General features: G+C 38.9%; 1 protein-coding gene across 3 annotated transcripts; it reads right to left on the bottom strand.

The window, feature by feature from the left end:
* Positions 1-208: 208 nt before the first annotated feature.
* On the bottom strand, positions 209-22,277 carry BMS1 (BMS1 ribosome biogenesis factor). Of its 3 annotated transcripts, none has more exons than XM_042863226.1 (23): positions 22,242-22,277; positions 21,864-22,088; positions 20,905-21,095; positions 19,917-19,996; positions 18,531-18,719; positions 17,925-18,067; positions 16,362-16,483; positions 15,487-15,683; positions 14,932-15,068; positions 13,577-14,349; positions 12,656-12,757; positions 11,515-11,672; positions 10,911-10,992; positions 9,670-9,746; positions 8,585-8,764; positions 6,830-7,018; positions 6,050-6,230; positions 5,462-5,520; positions 4,527-4,649; positions 3,061-3,208; positions 1,970-2,145; positions 1,397-1,558; positions 209-726 (listed from the first exon to the last, which is right to left on the bottom strand). In XM_042863226.1, the coding sequence occupies exons 2-23, from the start codon at positions 22,037-22,039 to the stop codon at positions 490-492; spliced, it is 3,882 nt and encodes a 1,293-aa protein (XP_042719160.1). In that variant the 5' UTR covers positions 22,040-22,088; positions 22,242-22,277; the 3' UTR covers positions 209-489. The 3 variants fall into 3 exon arrangements, with proteins under 3 accessions (XP_042719160.1, XP_042719162.1, XP_042719163.1); XM_042863228.1 differs by having other exon boundaries at positions 9,670-9,743; XM_042863229.1 differs by lacking the exon at positions 6,830-7,018.
* Between the last annotated feature and the right edge of the window lie 490 nt (positions 22,278-22,767).

Here is a 22,767-nt window from a genome sequence, read left to right as displayed (position 1 = left end):
TGCCAGCATTCAGGAAGTATCTAACACTGCTTAGCCAGAAATTGCACTGAGCCTCATGCCTTTTACTAGCAGACTTGCTAAGGGCAAAACTTAGGCAATGTCCAACACAGAAACACATTCAGAAACACTCATCCACATGAGTTCATCCTTTCACATAAATCCACTAGAACTGTGACGAAACACTTACAAACAAAGAATATTCAGAAACTTAGAAATAAAATACTTTATTGGCTGGACAAATACGCAGTTAGGGTAGAAATATACTGATAGTCCTCCAGAATATCATATAGAAAAATCACAATTTATAGTTCACTGCCTTATTTATATACATTTCCAAATGTATTCCATAGCTTGAAAAAGGTCACATTCGCATTTTTCCTCTCCTGGAAGTACATTCAGTGTAGTTCAATGGTTTTTTGTTGTTGTTGTTCCAAAAGAAAATTGCACAGCCATCCTATTTTCTCATTTGCCCTAAAATCTGATACAATTTTACACACTCTTGGCTCCCTCGCTAGATCCTTTCAAGCTTGACTTCTGCCTCTTTTTCTCCCTTTGTCCCAGTATTCGATAAATTTTCTTCTTAGCCTCCTTTTGTCTCTTTAATTTCTGTTCCTCCTCCTTCTGCTTAACTTTGACATACTCTTTAATCTGCTGCCGATGTTTTACTTTGGCTTTCTTTATCTTGTAATTATTCACTGTACTCAAAGCATTGAGAAGAGCCGATATCTAGAACAGAAAGCAAGAAAATCAACATAAAGACAGTTGAGTTTTGTAGCAAGAAACAGTTTAACCTCAGCAGGCAGCTGTATGCTGAATCAGAGATTCAGGGCAAATTGCTAACATTTTTTATACTTGTTCCCCAATTTCTAAAATGGTATAATTATCTATCTTGTTGGGAAGTTAATTCAAATACTGAACTCTGATTTTGATTTGACACTATTTAGAAAACTCTGCTTAATTGATTAATTCTCTAGTGCTTCTACGCTGAAGTTGTAAGCATGCTGCAATCCTCCATTTTCAAAGTAGAGAATTCACTTCAAATCTCTCCTCTAACATACAGCAATGACATGACAAATAAAAGACTGCAGCTGTCAACTTAAATTGCCCTACTGTGAGAAGACTATATCCATTCGAAATACTTTGAAGGCACTGTGACAAGGACAGAAGTTGTATCAGGTGACCTACTAGTTTAATAAATAGATGCTATGTACTCAGAGCCATTTCCATACACGTGCCACATGCTGAACAGAAACAAAACAAACTGCAGGACAACTTTTCACTAGAAGCAGGTATGCCTTTAGCACTAGTAGTGACATGCTAAAAACAATAGTTAGAAATGGTCTAAACAACACACTTTCCAGTAGGGAGTCCTCATTTCAGGGTAAGTGATAATTACCTTCTTTTCATGAGGCTCCCTGATAACAGCTGGTCTCCACTGATCTTTTGGAGTCTTGCCCTTCTTCTCAAGATTCTTAGGCTTGTTCTTAAATGGCAGCGCTTTCTGCAGTGCTTTAGGAATGTGCAGCTTATTGAAATGCCTTTTCTCCCTCACAATAGGCTAAAAGAATGGATACAGAACATGCATAAAAGTCATGACCTTAGAAAGCTTCCATCTGATTTCTCCCCTACTGGGGGGGAGAGAGGAGGGGGAAGATTGCCCACATTCTTGCACCTGTAAAATGAAAACTGTACATGAAAACTTCACCCCTACTTTACTATTCAGACTACTTTAAAAACTCTCACTGATACACAACATTTGCTTTCCAGTGATTCAGTCCTCTCACATGCCAGGAAAGACTGTATACCTGTGGATAAAAATGCCAAATTATTAACATTAAAATATAAAATGAATGTGTGTTTACCCTGCTCTGTTTGCACAGGTCTTAGGCCACAGGGCCAATGAGACTGTGATCACTGTTTAAAAAAAAAAAAAAAAAGCATAAAAGAAGAAGTCATATATCAAATATACCTTATAGAGGGAGTCTTTATTTTGTTTCAGTTTGATGCCTCGCTCATGCCTCAGCTGGCCTGTTGTTCTCATTCCCTTCCAACTGTCTTTCTCACCTGCTGGCTTCAGCAATGATGTTACAGGGTTATAAAATCTGGGGATAGACACAGGATACCAAGTCCTCACAAAGACAATGTCTGAAAGAAAAGAAAGATATCACTTGGCTCACACAACGCAGTTCATCACAACCACACTACACAAATACTGAATAGAAACAGACAACTAGCATGTAGATCATGTACTAGTATTGCATTTGATGTATCCACCAGATCTGTTCAACTTCAGGCAAAGGCAATGTAACTATCTGCACCACTTGGTTCTGTAAAATCTAAAGCAGCCACAAAGATAATATAGTCCTGAAGAACAGCCACATTAATACTACTCTATCAGCTCTTCCTATTAAAGACTTGGACAGGGGTTCACATTTAAGTATCTGTGCCTATACTACAACCAATAAAAGACAATTTGTCTATTGTTTGCATATTTTTTATAAAAGATTTAAACCGTTCTTGTTTTGCACTATCCATAATTTTACTGTGTTTAGGGAAATAAATGTCAAATTAGCTCAGATAAACACTAACTCATGTTCTCGGCATCACAGTGACACTCCATAAACATAGCAGAACACTAACTCATATTCCTAGCATCATTTTCCCCAAACATTAGAGGAAAAGAACCTATGTAGAGTTACAATGCTACTCTCTGGACTTTTTGGAAGAAAATGTTTTCCTAGCACTTGTATCATTAAAAGCAATTCATTTTCACATTCATGCAGAGAAGCAAAACATTTGAAAACACTCAGGGAAATACATCTCCAGGACAAACCTTTTCATCTGTGCACTGTATGACTTCCAAGTATAACTGAAAGAAATTCAACATGAAGGCGCTTCTTTTTTTATTATTTCATTCTGCATCTCAGCAGATTTCACGCTCTTTGAAATCACACCTCAATTATCAGATTCCAGAGACTAAGATGCTGCTTTTCAGTAAGTAAGTAGGATGAAAGTCATGTGATAACAGCCCCTTATCAATCTCAGGAAAGTGCAACTCACCGCTCATCAGCAACTTGTCTTCAAACGTTGCCCTAAAAGCACCTGCTGGAGCTCGGAGGGCTTTTTTAATCTGTCCTCGGATGCCGCTCACAGTACGAATTGCCGCACCTTCAAATTTAGCCACTTCCAACTGAGAGTTAAACATTCCCTGAAAACATGAATTACCCAGCATTAGTCAAGATGCTAAGTTTATCTGTGTGATGTATGGCAGCCACAAAAACACAGTAATCCCCTGATTAACAAATACCAAGGACAGAGTACTGTCTTTATACTACAAGTGCTGACCATATCAAAAACCTACTTGACTGACTTTAAGTTACTTGAAGTAATCATAGAATGGCCTGGATTGAAAAGGACCACAATGCTCATCTGGTTCCAACCCCCTGCTATGTGCAGGGTCGCCAACCACCAGACCAGGCTGCCCAGAGCCACATCCAGGCTGGCCTTGAATGCCTGCAGGGATGGGGCATCCACAACCTCCTTGGGCAACCTGTTCCAGTGCCTCACCACCCACTGCGTGAAAAAGTTCCTTCTAATATCCAACCTAAACCTCTCCTGTCTCAGTTTAAGACCATTCCTCCTTGTCCTATCAATATCCACTCTCTTAAACAGCCGTTCCGCCTCCTGTTTATAAATTCCCTTGAAGTACTGGAAGGCCACAACAAGGTCTCCCCACAGCCTTCTCTTTTCCAAGCTCAAGAAGCCCCATTCCCTCAACTAATCTACTTTTTGAGTCATATATCAGCTTATTTGCATTCAAAAATACACATTTAGAACTGAACATTTAGAATTGAGAGAATTTCCAAAATCCAGTTCTCTTTTAAAGTCATTTGCTGGAAAACTGCATACCTTAAAAACAAGTAAGCTGCTCCATTCTTAAGCCACAAGGAAATCCAGACACATTGTGCATTTCACACAAATACTTCGGTGTTTGGCTGTTAGAATCAGTGCTTAGCGGCTTCCTGCCCCTAATGCAGAACAACCTAATCTCTTCCTCAGAGTCCAACTAAGGACAGCTGGAGGATCTGTGAAAATTAACTTCTGCAACACTTTTTGGAGCAAACTGTTCTGTAACAATAATTGTAAAGTTATAAAGCACTGCTAGCAATAATATTTCATCCCACAGCTGAAATTCAGTAGGGTCAAACTGACTGGATGACAGTAGGGCTAAGTTCACATTTTTCAGAATTGTCTTGCACTATGAGATGCTAACTAATGGGTTTGAGGAAGAAAATAAAATTAATTTTTAAGAGCAAAATTAAAATGACACTGAGTGTGAGCAAGGAGACTATTTCAGAATTCTTGTCTTGTTAACAATAATAATTTACATTCATTGGATAGCACCTTAAGAGACACTAAGCAGTGATCATGGAGAACTGCCTCAGGAAGATGCAAGTATTCTCACGTTGCATCTCTTCCTAGCATTGCTGCATAGCTTTACAGCACATACATACATACATACCTACCTTAATAAAAGAAGTGTTCTTAAAAATTTTGAATGGGAAGCCAGTTAGCTTTAATTTCTTCACAACAGTTATGGACTTATCTAAATCAAGCACAACTCCTGTGGCAGCTATCCGGAAATCAGGCTGAAACAGAGCAAAAATACATTAATGAACCATATTTACCAAAGAACAATCCATCATACATTTACCAAATAGCAAAGAAACCATTTTACTGATACAAATACAGTTTTTTAGAGCTTGAGTTCTGAATTTCTAACCATTATAGGAGTACTGCAGCATGAAAAATACAAACTGACTTTGCACAGACAAGTTAAGGTTCTACTGATGGAACATCCCTACCACTCACTAATGAGATTTTCAGAGCTGCCATTCTAATTAACTTGGAGGCAATTTAGATGTCCTTGTTATCTACCTTGCTGTATTCTCTTTATGAAACAGAACATTACTCAAAGTCTCAAAGGAGAAGAGCTGTGCACTGCAGTAAGTCAAATTAAGTTGTGGATGCATGATGAGAACAACCTAATAGTTTTAACAAGGATGAGACTGTGCAAAGGATGGGTTCTAACAACGTAGAGATTCCCACATTGAGGACAGAGTTTTTCCATCAGGAATATTAGAATCTCATCACATAAAAAGGTTTCAGAAATAATCTAAATATGGACGTACCTAAAAAAAAAAAGTAAGTATAAACCTTTCCATGGAAAATAGTAATGCAGTCATGACTGTCATTTTCAATGTAGCAGGGGAAAAGAGAAGTTTTTATCTAGTTTCATCTCTCATCACAATACATCTCTCAGAAGATGAAGTCCATCTGATTTTACAGGTCCTTCAGTATCACTGATTTACCACGTAAAACCTTCCTCCTCAGATCAATATGTTACATACACAGAAGACCTTTGGAAAACAGTAATTAACTTTTATTGTAACAAACTTACTGTTGTGCCACTGACAGACTGGACCGCCAAAAATCCTGTTCCCTGAGGAGTGATGGGCCCTAAGGAAAATTCAAGAATTATGAAGGGCCTCACTACATGTAACAGCTTCTACTTAAAAGTTTAGAAAGCTGAGAAATTGTCGGTGTACAATATCAATGACTGAAACCAGAGAAAGGTTAAATGCAGCACTCAGCCCAGTACTCACAAAAATAGCCCTACTGAAGTTGTGGCAATTATTTGCATGTTCAGTTATTATCATGCACAAAAGAATTTGCAGGGTTGAGCCCATATGCAAACAAGTACTTGCCTTCTCTATAGACAAAGCCAGAGACAGTTTCTTCTTGGTATGATACAACCAAGCACAACATTCATCATTTGATTAAAAGTCAAATAATTCACCCACCCTTCTCTATTAGCAACTGCCTGTTTTACCATACTACTTTTTATTTTATATTCCACAGGGAGCACAGCTTTTAAAAAATTTATCATCCTCAAAGCTTCCAGCTGTGTTCCCTGCCATATCCCATGAAGCTTGAGTATTTGATAACCACGAAGTGATTCAGGATAATAACTCCAGAATTCCCTCACCCCAGAAAGTCGCCCCACAATGCATATGCTGTGGTGTGTACTTCAGTAGCCTGTGACGCCCATTGTGATCTTCAATGTAGAACATTGGAATAGTCTGAAATCGTCTCCACCCTAAGGAGAGGATTAAAGGATCACGTGTCTTAAGTATCTTCTTGTACCATCGGTGCTTCTTCAGGCGCAACTAATTAGAAGAGAAGATTAACAATGCTCTAACAGGATAATCGCATCAACTTCGAAATTCAAGCCTTAATTTTCAAGAGTGATTGAAAGCAACTTCCACCTACACTACAATGTTCTTACTCAAAAAGCTTTATTCAGAATCACTGAACACTAGGTTGACTACAGCTTAACAGTATTTCACTGTCCAAAACCACATTTGTATATAAATAGTTAAAAAAAAAACAAATCAAATATAAGCTAATAACTTTCCTCTTGCCACCTATCTGTAGAACATAAACCTCGGAGTACAACTCATGCTTGCAAACTAATGATCACAGTACCACTGTACAGTAGTCCTGAGACATCTCTGCAGAACAACATTATGGACATGAAATAACAATCACGTGTTTTTCTTCCAGTTATCCAGCTAAGTCTTTAAAATCCAGTATCTGTTAACATAAAGTTAATTGTATCAAAAGCAATTCCACTGTTCAAGAGATAAAGAGGAGCACTTTTCTCTGGTTATCGTATTCTTAATAAGGAGAAAATGAAGAGCAACTCCAGACACGCTGAAGCACAGACGTATTGAAATCAAGTGCACTGACAGCTTTGGCTACATACCTGTACATATCCAACATTTCCTTCACTGTTGCCTAAACCACCCAGGATAATGGGATAATGGGGGTCAAAATTCAGGACAAATTCACATGGGATGTTCTCAATCTCTATTCGAATGTACATCCCAGGCCGAAAGCCCTCATACTGCACTCTGGTCTCATCATCTTGGTCTTCAAATTCAGTTTTATTAAGCTATGCAACAAGGAGAAAGTCAAGGAGAAAGCCATCAAGTTTTACAAAAATCAAGTATTAACAACTTGTTCGTGAGGTGCCAGTTCTATTTAAAACATGCTAAGATTTATATAAATCTTTTGAGAAAGATCCAATAGGTTTTGTGACTCTTTATTCAGAGTGAGATCTCTGCCACCATGAAATTCTTCCAATTTGAAATCCCAAGAGGGGTTGTTAGTCTGCATGAAAGACAGTGCCCGAAAGAACTAAATAAGTGAGTCACTTCTGATATATCTTTCATAGGGGTGACTTTGGATTTTGAAGACACATATGTCAAAAGAACATTTCTGATTTAGGAACCCAATTACTTTTTAAAGTTAACATCCTGATCTTTAGGTATCACTGTGAGGAGATTGGGCTTCTATCTTACTCAGCAGCTTAAAAATATTTCTGTGTCCTCAAATACTCTGTATCCTCAAAAGGGTCTTTTAAAACTCTTCTGTAGCATATAAATGCAGATATGTAAATATTTAACAAGATATCCTTATGAATAAGATAAGCTTTCCTCTTTACATTCCTACTCTATCTTCTTATGTTCAGCTACCTGTGATGCACTGTGTCATGTTTAAGCAAACATCTCATTTTTCAAGGTATTGAGATGTGGAACAAATCTTGTGGTCCAAGCTTACTTTTCAAGAAGTGTTTACACATCCCCAGTTTAAGATACTCGCCCTTCCATCCTGCTGCTGGGGCACAGCTGACTGCTGGCATGTGTTTCTGTAACTGACTGCTAGTGAAACAACTGTAAGTCACCTCATAATCTTTTACTGCAACGTACTTGTTCACATTTTAAGTGTTCTCAGTGAGCCTACCAGTATGCCACAGTTATAACAGAGGTTAATACAAGAAGGTAGCAATGAATTTAATAACAATTTGGGACAAGGTTTGTCTTAAGAGCACACAGTGAAATTACTAGTAGCATAAGGCAGTATTATTTCAAGCCAGCCAAAGAAATAAGTAATTTTTAAGTTTAGAGGCCTGGAACAAAATCAGCATCCAGAATTTTAGATGCAGTTATGCTGAAGACTCCTACTGAACACATACAAGAATGATAATCAATTATTTTTCCTCAAAATAACTATACAGTCTGGGGAAGAGATCACCACACAGAGCTTAATCCTCCATTTTTAACAGTGCAAAAGCCACCCCAAAAATAATACCAAGAAAATGTGATACAAGTTAATATGAGAAGGATTTTCCCCTTCTTCCACGCAGAAGGATGTCTTGATGTCTTCCAGAGAGATCAGGACTCCTCTCTCGTGTTTTATTGTTTTCCTTTTTTAAACCCTTCCAAACTAGTCTAGCAGTAAATGATAAAATCACTAAAAACTTCTGAATAGGTCAAGATATATCATGTAAGCTTTACCTCCTCAGTGAATTATAATATCATAAACTGATGTCAATTTAAACCAAGCTTTCAGTTGTTGGGTTTCTCAAGCATGTCTCCAGAAAAGACCCTTAGGCAAACACTGTTGGGTATTTCTGAAGACACACAGTCAGATAAAATGATAAATTAACAGCTTGTACCTGGGCTTGTTTATGCATTTCTTCCTTAAGATCATCAAAGTATGTGGCATCCCCTTCATCATACTCTGCATCAAACATCTCTTTCAGCTTCCGTTTCTTGTCCAGGCGCTCCTTTTTTGCTTCCTCCTCCTCAGCTTCTGCTTTGGACTTGTTTCCATCATTCTCTTCTTCGTTTTCAGACTGAACAGTGATAATTTCACAAATACATGTAATAGTGTTCACAGAAAATCAGCCATTCTGATTAACATTCTCAATATGTATCATTACGGAATATTTTGTCACGATTCAAGTGATCAGACACTTAGCCATTTTTATCTAAAATGGGAATATTTCTTAAAGTCATTCATAGAAAAAGATGCTACTTCAGTAATAACCACAACATTCCACAATCTAATCATATTCCTTTTCATGAAATACACTTCTTGACTTCACATTTGTTTTTTATGTCAGGGAACAGATCCTAAGATTGGCCTACTATTCTACACCTAAAACAGGCACACGAAGTTAAAAAGGAAATGAAGTAATTAACCTTGAGTAATACTGCACTGCAAGGCAGAGGCTAGAAAGGTCTAAGTTTGTTCTCAAATGACACTGTTACTCCAATTCTGTAACCAAATGCAAAACGTAAAAAAGTGTTGAAGACTATAGCTCTGTTCTTAGAAGATATCCAAGTCATGGTTACGAAGTGCTTCCATCAACCTCTTATACAGACACGAGGAATCTAAGTTTCCACTGCTCACTGTGTTAACACAGAGCTCTATCATCCTCCATATCAGATGACATGGTATGAACAGTTACAATCACACTTGGTTTTAATATATTTTACTTCTAACTCCAGATCCTGACATCCACAGTTTAATAATGAGGTGCATTGTCTTGCCTTATTAATTTTAAACAACATCTGAATTTGAGACAAAATATATATGCTACTCCAGATACTTACAGGTTCCAAAGTCATATACTTTACCTTCTTTACTCCTACTGATTTCGTATCAAATCACAGAAATGAAATTTATGACATGAGATGCCTATCTCTCGATTAGAAATACATATGTGCTACTCCAGAACAAAGGCAGAGGTCATACCTCATCTCCTTCAGTAGCAGGCCTTCCTTTGTGCACAACACCTGTTTCAAGATCTTCAAAATCTCCATACAACTCTTCTGCAACAAAACATCTGACAGTTACTGTTTTGTTATTCTCATTTTCAGTATTGTGTATTTCTTAGTACTACTTTATAGATTAGTTTCAGCCCAAACTTATTTCCTTTCTATCAGTTTTATACGTCTGTTGTCTTCTCTATATTCTCAGTTGAAGTTCACTGGATCCCTCTTTTCCCTTTCAATATCTCAACTTGATGATTTTGAATAAGCAAATAAAACATACTCAAATCACTTCAAATGACCACACACATTGCCTCACAAAATTAAGTTAAGGAAGAACATTCCTATTGTGTTAAGATGAATGGTACAAGGCATCATCAGAGTAACTGAGCTTCATCATTCAAAAAAAAAAAAAAAAATCTGATTAAAAATTTAAATATAGCAAAACCTTTTTAAAGGTAAAAAAAAATGCTTAAATAAATCTATCAAACCTCAATCAATTTATACAAAAGACACAGCCACATTATTCAAATTTTCTCATTTTTCCCAGACATGTCTAAAAACATACACAAAATACACTCCAAAAGATCTCACTTTGTAGCCAAATGCAAATGACCAGTTTGTCTTTCCATAAAAAAAATCATTTCTGCTCATCTCTACCCACACCACTGAAAAGAATGAAATACATATACGTGTAAATAGAACACCTATAGGAAGCAATTCTTTACTTTGAGGGTGGTGAAATACTGGAAACGGTTGCCCAGAAAGGAATGTGAATGCTTCCAGGAATGGGGCATCCAAGGCCAGGCTGGATGGGGTTGTGAGCAACCTGGCCTAGTGAGAGGTGTCCCTGCCTATAGCAGGGGGTGGGAACTACATGATCTTAAAGGTCCTTTCCAACTCAACTCCAACTATGATTCTATGCCTAAGTAGATGAATTAATATATACAGTGCAAAGTTGACATGATCAGGCACGAATCATTTCCTAATTTAACTTACATATCCTATATTTCAGAGAGCAAATTTTAAAAATATTCTACTTCTATGTTTCTTACAGCAACATTTAAATGCTTTAACAACTGTGTAACACTGCAGTATTTTACAGTTGGAAAACAACTGTGCAAGTATTAGCTAGCGCAGGACATTCTAAACACATAACTGTGGAGTAATTCCTAAAACCCCTGAATCCATTGTTATCTTCCCCTTACAGAGTCTCACACATACCATCTTCTTCCAACAACTTTGCTGCATCTTTATCTTCTTCCCACTTTCCAGTAACAAAGCAATCTCTAATGCTGCTCATAACCTGCAAAATAAAGTGTTGTGGACTTGTACAGTTAAAGCTTCTCATCAACACAAGCGTTCCGTTATTCACTCCCCACTCCTCAACCATCTTCCAAACTCAGGGATAATTTGACACTTGCACACACAGATCTAAGTCAAGGTACCACTACCAAAACTACGTAATTCCTCAGCCACAAGCAGGAACGAGAAGCCATCTCAAACCTTGCCCAAATGTCATTACACTAATGAAGCCTCTATGTAGAGATCTGCACTCATGCTTTCTACTTCTGTATAAGCAGAAAATTACAATCCACTAGACAGTTGAGAGGTGAGCATTCAACAGACTTATTCTAACTTCCCACTGAACCCTTCGGCTACTAAATATTCCTCTTGACCTTGAGTAGCACAAGATGTAACAAAGACTGTAGCTTACATAGGTCTGTTTCAGTGACACTTCTCCATAGTAACTTAGTAGTGCTTTTGAAAATACAGTCAGGACATAACAAGTATAGGATTTGCAAATTCAACTATCTGACTGAATTACCTCTTCTAAGTCCCAGTCTTGAATCTTTTCCACCAGAAATTTAGAGCAGTCAAGACCATTAGCCTTCTGTTTGGCTTCTTTATCTGGACGGCTGACGTGGAACAGACCTCCAAGTTCATCACCTGCATCCTCACTTTCATTGTCTTCATCCTCGATGGCTAAATGAAACCAACTGTGATTATTTCCTCACAATACATGAACTACATTTGTCAACAACCCCTCTCCTGCCTTATGTTTCACAATATCTGTAGTAGAAGCAGCCAGAAAGATACTATATCCTACCAGTTTCAGTCGTGCAGCCATTCCACATTGAAACATGCAATTTAATACAAAACTCTATACAGTCCTTTGAACAACCTGCAGTCCAGTTCCTACTCGCCCACCTGGAATTATCTCAAAGAACATTGCCAGTAAGCAAACAGTGCTTATTAAATACCATAAGTAGATACAACACTGGACTACCTCGTAAATCAGGAACACTGGACTTGAGAATCTACTACTGAATCTTTCCACTTCTGCACTGTGAAAGTTCAATAGAAGACAAATAGTCATTGTATTCTATGTAGGTTCTGCAGGATGAGGTTTGTACATTCAGATAAATAATGGAAAAGCTGCAAATTAAATAGCACAAATTACAAAAAGAAAATAATCTTATCTTTCTTCTAAGCCAGAGTATTTTTTTTCCTCAGTGAACACCTTGGATGTGATAATGCACAGACATGATAACACTGAGACACATCTAAAAGAATATTACAGTCACTGTGAGAAAGAAATTAATGAAAACAGAAAAAAAAAAAAAAAAAAAAAAGTAGTATTTCACAAAAAACATAAATTACCAAAATGGATTTATGCAATTGCTACTATACAATTATAAAAGTGAGCAAAATTCAGATATTTGAGGGAAAACAGTTACACCATACAACAGGTAACAGCAGTATCCCAAACAAGCTCAGGATATATATATATTTTTGGGGGGGAAAAACTAACAATTGCCTTTATTACAAAAGGAAGTGAGTATTGGCAATTAGGAAACTGAATTAACTCTCCTCAAGACTCTCACTGAAAGAGCTCAAAGTTTCAGACTTACAAACTTGCTATTAGCTAAAAACCCACCATAAATTAAGACATTACGAATGTGTACCTGTTCCATACACAAGCTTACGAAGATTTGGGGTTGCCTGCTGCTGTCTTAGAAAGGCCTGAGCTGCTTTCTGTGTGAGGTCTTCTTTCCATTTAAGTGCACCTGAAAGGGGAAAAATTAGCATCTGTCTTCAAAAAAGAGCAAAACTCAGGAACTACTTAATCCATTCAAATAAGAACATGACCTCAATACACATTTGATCAGTTTTTTATACTCCATATACACATAGAAACTAATTGTGGCTAACAAGCTGGAGCTCTGATTTTTTTTTCCCTTAACGAATCCTAACTTGTGAAGGATGAAAGTGTAAGAGATTATGAGCAACGATAATAAATTTTAATATTTTCAAATGTGGAATTATACACTCCCTTGCTGCTCAAAGAATCACAGAATGGCGAAAGCTGAAGCTCTGGAAGTTAACTTCTCCAGCTGTGCTGCTCAAGCAAGGTCACCAACAGCGGGTTGCCTATGGCAGCATTTAGGCACTTCGAATGTCTCCAAGGATGGCAATTCCAATGCTTCTTATGAGCAACTTAATCAAATGCTCGGTCAATAATTAAAAAATTTTAGTCATGTTCCTCCAAGAATGGTGTGCTCTAAGTGAAATAATGTACCTTGAATTCTGTTACACACAGATCCATAAAGATTATAATTAAATTTGGTGCAGAAATGCCAAAGTTTGTAAAATGAATCATCTCCATTTTCTAGCAAGGAAACCTGAAATCTGTATACTGCACTACAAATGAAAGGCTTGAAAGTAGATAGTACCAGGTTTCCAAAGGTGAAGTTTGCCACCCAATAATTACACAACATTACACAACTCAAATACATATAATATTTGCTCATTATACTATCCTTTAACAATTAACAATGAATTTAATGCAAAATGGGCATACAAAAATTACAACATTTACAGTCTACCTGCAGTGTCAGCAGAAAAATCTGTTTTTTCTTCATACTCCTCTTCTTCTCTCAGCAGATTTTCAACCTCATCATCTTCAGGTTCAGCTTGCCTCATCCTATCAGCTTTCTTTGGCTGAAATCCCTTCCTATCTGATACTTCAGCTTCTAATTCATCACGTGATTTTTCTTCATCACCTCCCTCACTGAGGGATTCAACCTCAGACTCCGATGCCTCTTCTGCTGTGCAATTTCCCGAATCTGTTGTGAGCAAGGATTTTTTTTTCAGACCACGAACCAAGAGTTGAGATCTGGTGTCTTTATCTTCATTCGCTAGTTCATTTTGCTCAGGTTCCACAATTCCTTCGCTGCCGGCTTCAAATTCACTACCTGAACTCTCATTTCCATATGTCCTTTCTTCTTCATCATCATCATCTTCCTCTGTCTCGTTTTCTTCAGAGGCAGTTTTTCCCTCTTCTTCAGAACTCATCTCAAGATCATCCTCACTATCAGCAAATGCTGGCAGTTCACTCACAGTTTCTTCTTGAGCCACCTCCGCTTTCAGACGTTTGGCACTCCCAGGAGCCATCTCTGCCTCCAAGAGCTCTTCATCACTTTCTTCCTCTTCATCATCACCATCACTTCCATCCTCAGACATGGCTTCTTCTTGCTCATCTTCCTCATCACTAACTGCATCATCATCTTCTTTCTTTTCTTCTTCATCAAATAATGCTTTCCGACGTACTCTTCCAGTCTTCAAATCAATCTGCCTCTCTTCTTTTGGCATCACAATCCTGTTTTTCCAAAGATCATGTTTGAGGGAAGACAGTGAAGTGCAAAGAAATATTAGCAAAACAATTTGTTTTCACGTCAGTAATTTAAAACATTTTTGTGGAAGGAACATCAAAAGTTATGAAAACACTAATTATGATTATTCATAGTTATGAAATTATGGAAAACACTAAAAAGGTAACAGACTTCATGAAGTAAGAAAAGCCTTTTAGTTCAGTTCACTGCAAATTGTAGATGCAAATAACTCCATGAAATTTCTTCATTTGCTGTGGTATGGAAATAGGTTAAATGATGCATTTCACTGAGGATTATAACTGCCATTCTCTAAAACTCTGAAAAGAAACGTTCCACTTAAAGCTGAATCATCCAGGAAATTCTGGGTGGTAGAACTATACTGCTTCTAAAACATTCTTAATACATAATTTGAGCTAAGAACAATTGGTATCTGGCTTGAGTAGTCTAACAAAATGAACTAAGCAACAAGCCACTCTGCTAACTGTACATAACTGAGAAACTGTCCTAAATTAGAACCTAAAATCAGACACTTAGAATTGCTCAAACATTGCTCAGAATTCAAAACTTACTCTTGTCCCACATCTTCTGAACCTAATGGTCTAGAGTCCATGAAGAGAGAAACCTTGCTTGACGCCATCTTAGTATCTATGGCTGAGTGAGTGGAGATGAGGCTCTGAACCAGCTCATGATTTGGTCTCACTTCCTCCTGAAAAGCCAAAGTTTTTTACATTTCAATTACGGTGAATAAACAAACATCCAATGAACAGTTAATAAAACCAGTGATCTGACAAAAAAAATGGAAATATGTATTTGTAAAAATGATCATCATCATCATTATTCTTTCCTGCAACTGCCCTACCCTGCAAAATAAGAACGATAATATTCTAGCACCAGAAGCTTATATAAGTCTTGTCTTAACAAACAAAACTTCTGAAATTAACTACTTATTAACTCATTCTTCAAATGCTTTGCACAGTTTTACAGAGAAGCCATCTGAGAAGAAAAAAGAAATTAATACAAAGGGATTATTTTTCAGAAGCTTATTATTAAATACTTTTACTCTAGAGGTGAAAACTACATTTTTTAAGATACAAGAATTGAAATCAATAACATAGCTCTTTTACCTCTTCATTTTCATGAGCATGGCTTCCTCCAAGGTCAATATAAACAGCATCCTTATCATATACAATACCCCCAACTCCTGAGAGAGGGGCATAGATTAGTTTTTCTTTCTCACTTAAAGAACGCTTCTTCTGCTGCTCAGGTAGCGCACAGGGGTCTGGTAGGAAACTCACATCACTCACAGTGAAGTCTCCTACACCTAGGGAGACAGGCAAGGGGACAAATAAGGTTTTCATTGAGTTTTAATTCTAAAATGCGTGCAATTCATCATGAAGAGAGTAAAGAAAAAAAAAACCAAAACGTTGCAGTATTCAGCAATTCATCACCTCTGTATCAAACATCTGTTTCTGCTGTTAAAGCAGTGAACTTAGAGAACACTCAAGTTCACCAACACACAGCTCTAGGCTTGCCTGACTGCATTTAATGAGGGGAACTATTAACTCACTTTTCTGAATAGGTCTGTGTATTTAATATTAAAATCGTTGAAATTAAGCTTTTAAATCGTGTGCCTAAAATACTGAATTTATACAAGGAGTATGAAAAATTTTACATAAGTCAAATTTACGTGTCGCTATTAGAGCTGGTGTGTTTTACACTTCAAGCACCTCATAAAGTGAAACATTACTGAAGATCTTCAGATGCTGTGTTTAACACTGCAAGAAAACTGCAGAATTGAAAAGCACAGCTATTTACAACTATATGCTTTTACAGAAACATGTATTACAAGAAAACATTTCCAAAAGCTTAACATGATTTTGAAAAGGTGAAAAACCTATTTTACAATTCACTGTTTAAAGATACAAATCAAACCACTATTAAAATACCAACAGCAACACAGATCAGCACAAACACAAGTTTTAGGAATACGATAACTTACCTGGCATATGAATTTGGCTTTTGTTTTTCAGATATGCTCCTCTTAAGTAGCCATAAAGTGATATCTTCCTGTCACACTTGGGATTGGTTCGTATATCTTCTGGGTTTGTCAAGTCTTCCATTCTACCAAACATTAAAAAAAAAAAAAAAAAAAAAAAAAAAAGAATTTATAGGAACACAACCACAGCAGCACTGAGTCACGCTCTGCAGGCTCTAAAAATCAAAACAGTCAATAATATGAAACAGCTGTATATTAAAACTTGTTGAACACAGATGTACGTACCTCCAGAAGATTAACCAACATTTCATGAAATACGTACCTCTGTCTTAACACTTCAATTATTTATATGCAATGCACACTGAACACTCCTCAAATCAATTTTGTCATCAGGGTGATAACAGGTTACCACCATAATACAGCTGAAAGATGCATTCCCTTCGGACATGCAATACCATCTTTTCTTTAATAATGTGAGTAAGCAACACAAGAACTACCAGAGGGAAGGGAAGAAAGAAGGACTGGCAATCAGATGGAAATCCCTTCCACATCCACCTTCTGTACTGCACAAAGAAGGGGACACAAACAACCAGCCATGGAGAATCACAGAATGACCGCAGTGCTCATCTGGTTCCAATCCCCTGCTGAGTGCAGGGTCGCCAACCACCAGACCAGCCTGCCCAGAGCCACATCCAGCCTGGCCTTCAATGCCTCCAGGGATGGAGCATCCACAACCTCCTTGGGCAACTTGTTCCAGTGCCTCACCACCCTCTGCGTGAAAAACTTCCTCCTAATACCCAAACCTTCCCTGTCTCAGTTTAAAACCACTCCCCCTTGTGCTATCACTATCCATCCTCGTAAACAGCCATTCCCCCTCCTGTTTACACGCTCCCTTCAAGTACTGGAAGGCCACAATGAGGTCTCCCCAGAGCCTTCTCTTCTCCAAGCTAAACAAGCCCAGTTCCCTCAACCTTTCCTCATAGGAGAGGAGCTCCAGCCCTCTGCTCATCTCAGTGCCCTCCTCTGGACCCGCTCCAAGAGCTCCACGTCCTTCCTGTGCTGGGGGCTCCAGGCCTGGACGCAGCGCTGCAGATGAGGCCTCACAAGAGCCGAGTAGAGGGGGACAATCACCTCCCTCCCTGCTGGCCCCCCCTTTTTTAATGCAGCCCAGAGCACAGTTGGCCTTCTGGGCTGCAAGTGCACACTGCTGGCTCATGTCCAGGTTCTCGTCCACCAGGACCCCCAAGTCCTCCTCTGCAGGGCTGCTCTCAAGAGGCTCTTTGGCCAGTCTGTATGTACCTGGGATTGCCATGGCTCAACTGCAACACCTTGCACTTAGCCTTGTTGAACCTTGTTATGCTCTCATGGGCCCACATCTGCAACCTGTCTGGAGGTGGCCTACATTCTATAACAAGTATAGTAACCTAAAACAGTGTTACTGAAAGACTATCATTATTTTTGTTCTTTCTCTCTATGTTTTGTGTTCACAGATGCTCAGCTATTTCTAGCTTTTTAAACACTAAGCATGTTTTCTATGTTGATATTGAGGAACAGAGAGCCACATACCTGTCTGCAAGGACATATGGGTGAGTCGTTTGCCAAGTAAGCGGTCGGAATTTCATAACAGAGATGAAACGTCCCAGATTGTGAATTTCCTGCTTTTGATATTCTCCATGAACCATCCCAGACAGATAAAACAGCTTAGCACCCTGAATATATCAAAAGACATTAAAATATTAAACATCAATGCAATACTTGCAAAACTAGAAAAACCTAACACAATTCTATTACATAAATCATAATTGTAAACTGCAATTTACAACTGATTCCTGAAGTTCAAGCTCATTAGCACACTTCAACATGAAAACACTCCCCTAAATCTTAGTGCAAAACCATTCAAGGTCAGAAAATCTGTTGTAAAGATTTAGTTTGTCTCCATAACCCATGTAACCGATCTCTTTACTAGTATCACACGTTTACTAGTGAGGCATGCTCAGACAGAGATACAAGCATTTTAACAAAGACTGCATTATATGATATAATAACAAAATTGTCTATTGATAGTAATACTCAAAAGATTTTATGAATGCAATAAATATTTAAGTATTGCCACAGACTTTATTAACATACTACAATGCAAAATATGCAGAAAATAAATATGGGATGCCATACCGGATATACTTCAGTCCAGAATCTGTGCTTTAACCTCTTCTTTGTCTTCTTTAATTGCTTGTTGTTCTTGAATGTATCCAGGTGGGTAAGAACTCCCATAATTTTGGGAAAGCCATGTACCTGACAAATGTTCAGAAATTCAAACGTTTCCATCTCAAATCCAAAGCTGGCATCAATGAGCATCAGAACCTGAGAACACAATATCTAAGTTAAGTCTTTAAAGTCACAAGCTTCTCAGAAACCAAAAACAATGAAAAGTTGAGCACCCTCCAATATTAGCAGGATCCTTTTGTGTAATTTGTCACACTCTCTGTTTGTTTATCTGACTAAAATTCCCTGACAAAGGAAAACGGCATGAAAGTTGAAATAAAGCTCTCCTGGGTCCTCAGTGATGAAGAACTTAAAATGCATGGCAACTGATGACAAAGATCTGTGAATAATGATGTAAACTCAGCCTCCTAACAGTAAAACCAAACAGATTCTCGGCATCACTCAGTGCATTTGGAATCTTCAACATCATCTACATACCAACAGAATTTAGTACTTTTAATACATCTTACTTCCTTGAGAAGGAAGCATGCAGGTAGGACAGGATCCTGGACTACTGCATGCATTTTAGTTTAGGTGGCTCTGGGCAGCCTGATCTGTTGCACACAGCAGGGGCTCGAAACTAGATGGTCCCTGAGGCCCTTTTCAACCCAGGCCATTCTACGATTCTATGATTAACATTCAGCTAAGGGTCCCAAGCCCAAATCAACCATGAACATTCTATTCTAAATCCACACACAAAGTACAATTGCTAAGAGTTTCATGGATTGTGTATTAGACTCTCAAGACAAAAAAGACTTCATAAACAAAAAGTTTAAATTTAAAACAGAGACCACATTTCACTGAAATCAATCCTAGTACTACCTTCAAGGACAGAAACAGCCAAGTATATCAAACAAAACCAACTCGTATTTCCACTTTATGCACTAATTGAAAACTTACTGAGCTGAATACCATTTTCAGATTTTACACAGTTTGATGAAATCCTCAAATAAAAAGCCATTTCAATATTTTGCCCTGTTATAAAGTCTTATGCTAATAGTTTACCAGTTCTGTTCACAATAAAGTTGTGTAATTTCCCTTCATCCACTCAAACCATCCCACACCCAAATCCCATCTTCCCACCCCCACCAGTCAAGGAAACTCCTTGAGGTTGTTAGAGAATATTACGTTCATTGTAGGAATTAGACATGTTATTTTGGAAGCCCAAGACAGCATTGCCTCGGACAGCAATGACCAGAGAAAACAGACTACTTATGCAGTCTACTTCTAGGACTTCCAGGAAAAAGTACTTTCAACATAAATTAGAGTAGAAATCATATGCTATTTGTAACTTACCAGATCAGCAACTTTAGCCAGGTCAATCATTGTATTAACATCACATCCACATTCAATAATAGTCAGCCTGCGTTTCTTACCTGAAAACAAAAGTAAGGAGCAGAAATTCAAAGAGGAAGCAAAGGAATTACTCCACTGATTTCCTTCCAGGTTATACTGCTGCAGTCTAGCAAGTGGACTGCCAACTATGTGCAATTGTACAAGTACTTGTTTTCAAATGCTTGCAATTCTCTGAAATGTTAACCTTTCCATTTAAAATTACCAGGCTGAGGACCTGGTTTCCAAGAAGTTGTTCTGCCTTTTCCAAAAACAACCTAACAACCAAAGATACACTGTATTTTGAAGGAAACCTCTGCATTACTTCTATCTTTTGTATCCCAGAATTAATTTCCAAGGACTTCATTTTACTACTTACTTTTTCTCCTCTTCAGACAAAACCCTCTGCTGCAGCTTCCCAAAAAACACAACAGTTTAAAAACACCAAATAGATATTAAGAGATTTCTTAACATCCATCTGAATTAGAACAAAGTACCCACTGTTCAGTTTAACTAACCTGAGCTCATTAACAACATACCACTCAACAAGGACACCTTTGACTGAAAGTTACCATATTTTTTTTCTCCTTCATATTATCAACTGCAAAGTTCAATTCCTAAGTTTCAGTAGACCAAATAGAAAATCCAATTTAGCACATTTTTCCCATCCCATTTTTTCCTTTTCCATATTTGTGAATCGTTCCTGACAAAAAGCAGATTTATTAGTTTAAACCTCTCAAGAGTTTACCAATACCAGACACAACTGTCTGGATCCAAGCAAGATTTTCCCTTACAATTTTTTTCTTCAAATGCTGTGGGTTGGGCTCCTCAATGATCCAAATGGCAATGTGCAAGAAAAGTAAAAAGGCAATGGCCAAGTGGAAGTTGGGACTGAAAACATAACAAACAAAGGAATAAGTTTAAAAGAACAAAAGCCCAAATTTAATCTCACCTGAAACGATAGTAACAGGGCCCCGGATTTCAACTAATTTTTGTCTTGTGAAGTTCTTAATGAGACATTTTATTAAGGTGCTCTTCCCAACCTTGGGAGGGCCAACTACAACCACCACCACTGGAGGAGGCTCCAAAGGAGTACGGTCAACCACAGGAATGTGATGTTTTTTAGTCTTCAAATCCTGAGTTCTGAGAAGAAATTTAAAATGAACACAAGAAGAAATTAAAAAGCAATAAGTGCTCTTTTAGAATATTTTCAGCATCTGCAAAAATTCAGACACGAAAGCTCACCAAGTGCCTGGTTGCTACAAAGAACTCTGACCAAGCCGAAGGAGCTCTACAGTCTTTTTTTTTTTCCAAGTAAACCTAGCATACCTGCACCAGGTAACACATATGCAGGATGCACCACACCACCGACACACGCACAAATAACAACACAGCCTTGCAAATGATGAAAGCTCTATGAGCCTCTTTATGAAAATTACACTACGTATATTTATGTGCAAAACAATAAGGAAACACCAGATGGAATCACAGAGGGGCTTGGGTTGGGAAAAACCTTAAAGCCCACCAGTTTCAACCCCCTACCGTGGGTGGATTGCCACCCACAAGAGCAGGAAGAAGAGCCCCATCCAGACTTCCCTTGACTGCTTCCAGGGATGGGGCACCCACAGCTCCAGGAAGCTGTGCCAGGGCTTCATAGAATCACAGAACGGCCCAGGTTGGAGAGGACCTTAAGGATCATAAAGCTCCAACCCCCCCACCACAGGCAGGGCCATCAACCTCCACATTTAATACCAGACCAGGCTGCCCAGGGCCCCATCCAACCTGGCCTTGAACACCTCAAGGAATGGGGCATCCACTGCCTCTCTGGGCAGCTGTTCCAGCACCTCACCACCTTCTGAAACCTGTTTGGCCAGCGGACTGCATGCTCTCTACCTAATTCCTGCTGCTCACCTATGGAACGTTCTGGCCATCCGCACGGCGGACTGCACTGTGAAGGCTTTGGGGTTTCTTTTCCGAGCATCCTCCTCCTCTGCAATTCCCAGATCATTGAGATGCCGTTTCCTTTTTTTCTCTGCTTTCGGTCCGCTGTGCTTGGCACGGTGCTTCTTCTTCTCCTTTTCCTCCATCTTACTCCTTCAACAGCCGCTTACAGTCAGCGTAGCATGGAAGGTTTCCCTGTGACCGAGCACAACAGGCAGAGGACACAAGGCAGTGAGCTCGGGTGGCACACGTGTAACACCGCGTTCCCGCGGGGCCCGGCAAGGCAGCCCTGTACTGCGGAGCGAGTCTCGCACCGCGCTGCCCAGGCCCAGCACCCGCAGCACCTACCTGCCCGCCGCGTGGGCCCGCAACGCTTTGCGGCCTCCCCCGGAAACAAGCGGCCGCACCCGGCATTCCGGCGCTCCGGAGTTCCGGGGGACGCGCTGCGGCGGAGCGCTTTGGCCGGCACACCGCTGCCTCCCGCCTGCAGTGCCTTTTCTTCAGGGGTCTTTTTTCCTCACCTCGTGTTCATAGAGAGGTGAGACTGTCCGTGCTCACAGTGCCCGTAGCAATGGAACAGGTTGCCCAAGGAGGCTGTGGATGCCCCACCCCTGGAGGCATTCAAGGCCAGGCTGGATGTGGCTCTGGGCAGCCTGGTCTGCTGGTTGGCGACCCTGCATATAGCAGGGGGTTGGAACCAGATGAGCATTGTGGTCCTTTTCATTAATAAAATAATGGTCCGTGTTTAAATTTCATTTTATTATATTTATTCAATTCTCCTTAAAAGCAGTGTACATGTTAGAATCTAGGTATATGTAATATACATATACCTATACATATATGTATACCTTCCTTTGGTAAAATGAAATTTGCT

The sequence above is a fragment of the Lagopus leucura genome, unplaced genomic scaffold (assembly GCF_019238085.1).
Source record: "Lagopus leucura isolate 7727_CA_CO unplaced genomic scaffold, USGS_WTPT01 Super-Scaffold_739, whole genome shotgun sequence".
In the NCBI taxonomy this organism is placed as follows: Eukaryota; Metazoa; Chordata; class Aves; order Galliformes; family Phasianidae; genus Lagopus; species Lagopus leucura.
This window is presented reverse-complemented; position numbering and strand designations above follow the sequence as displayed.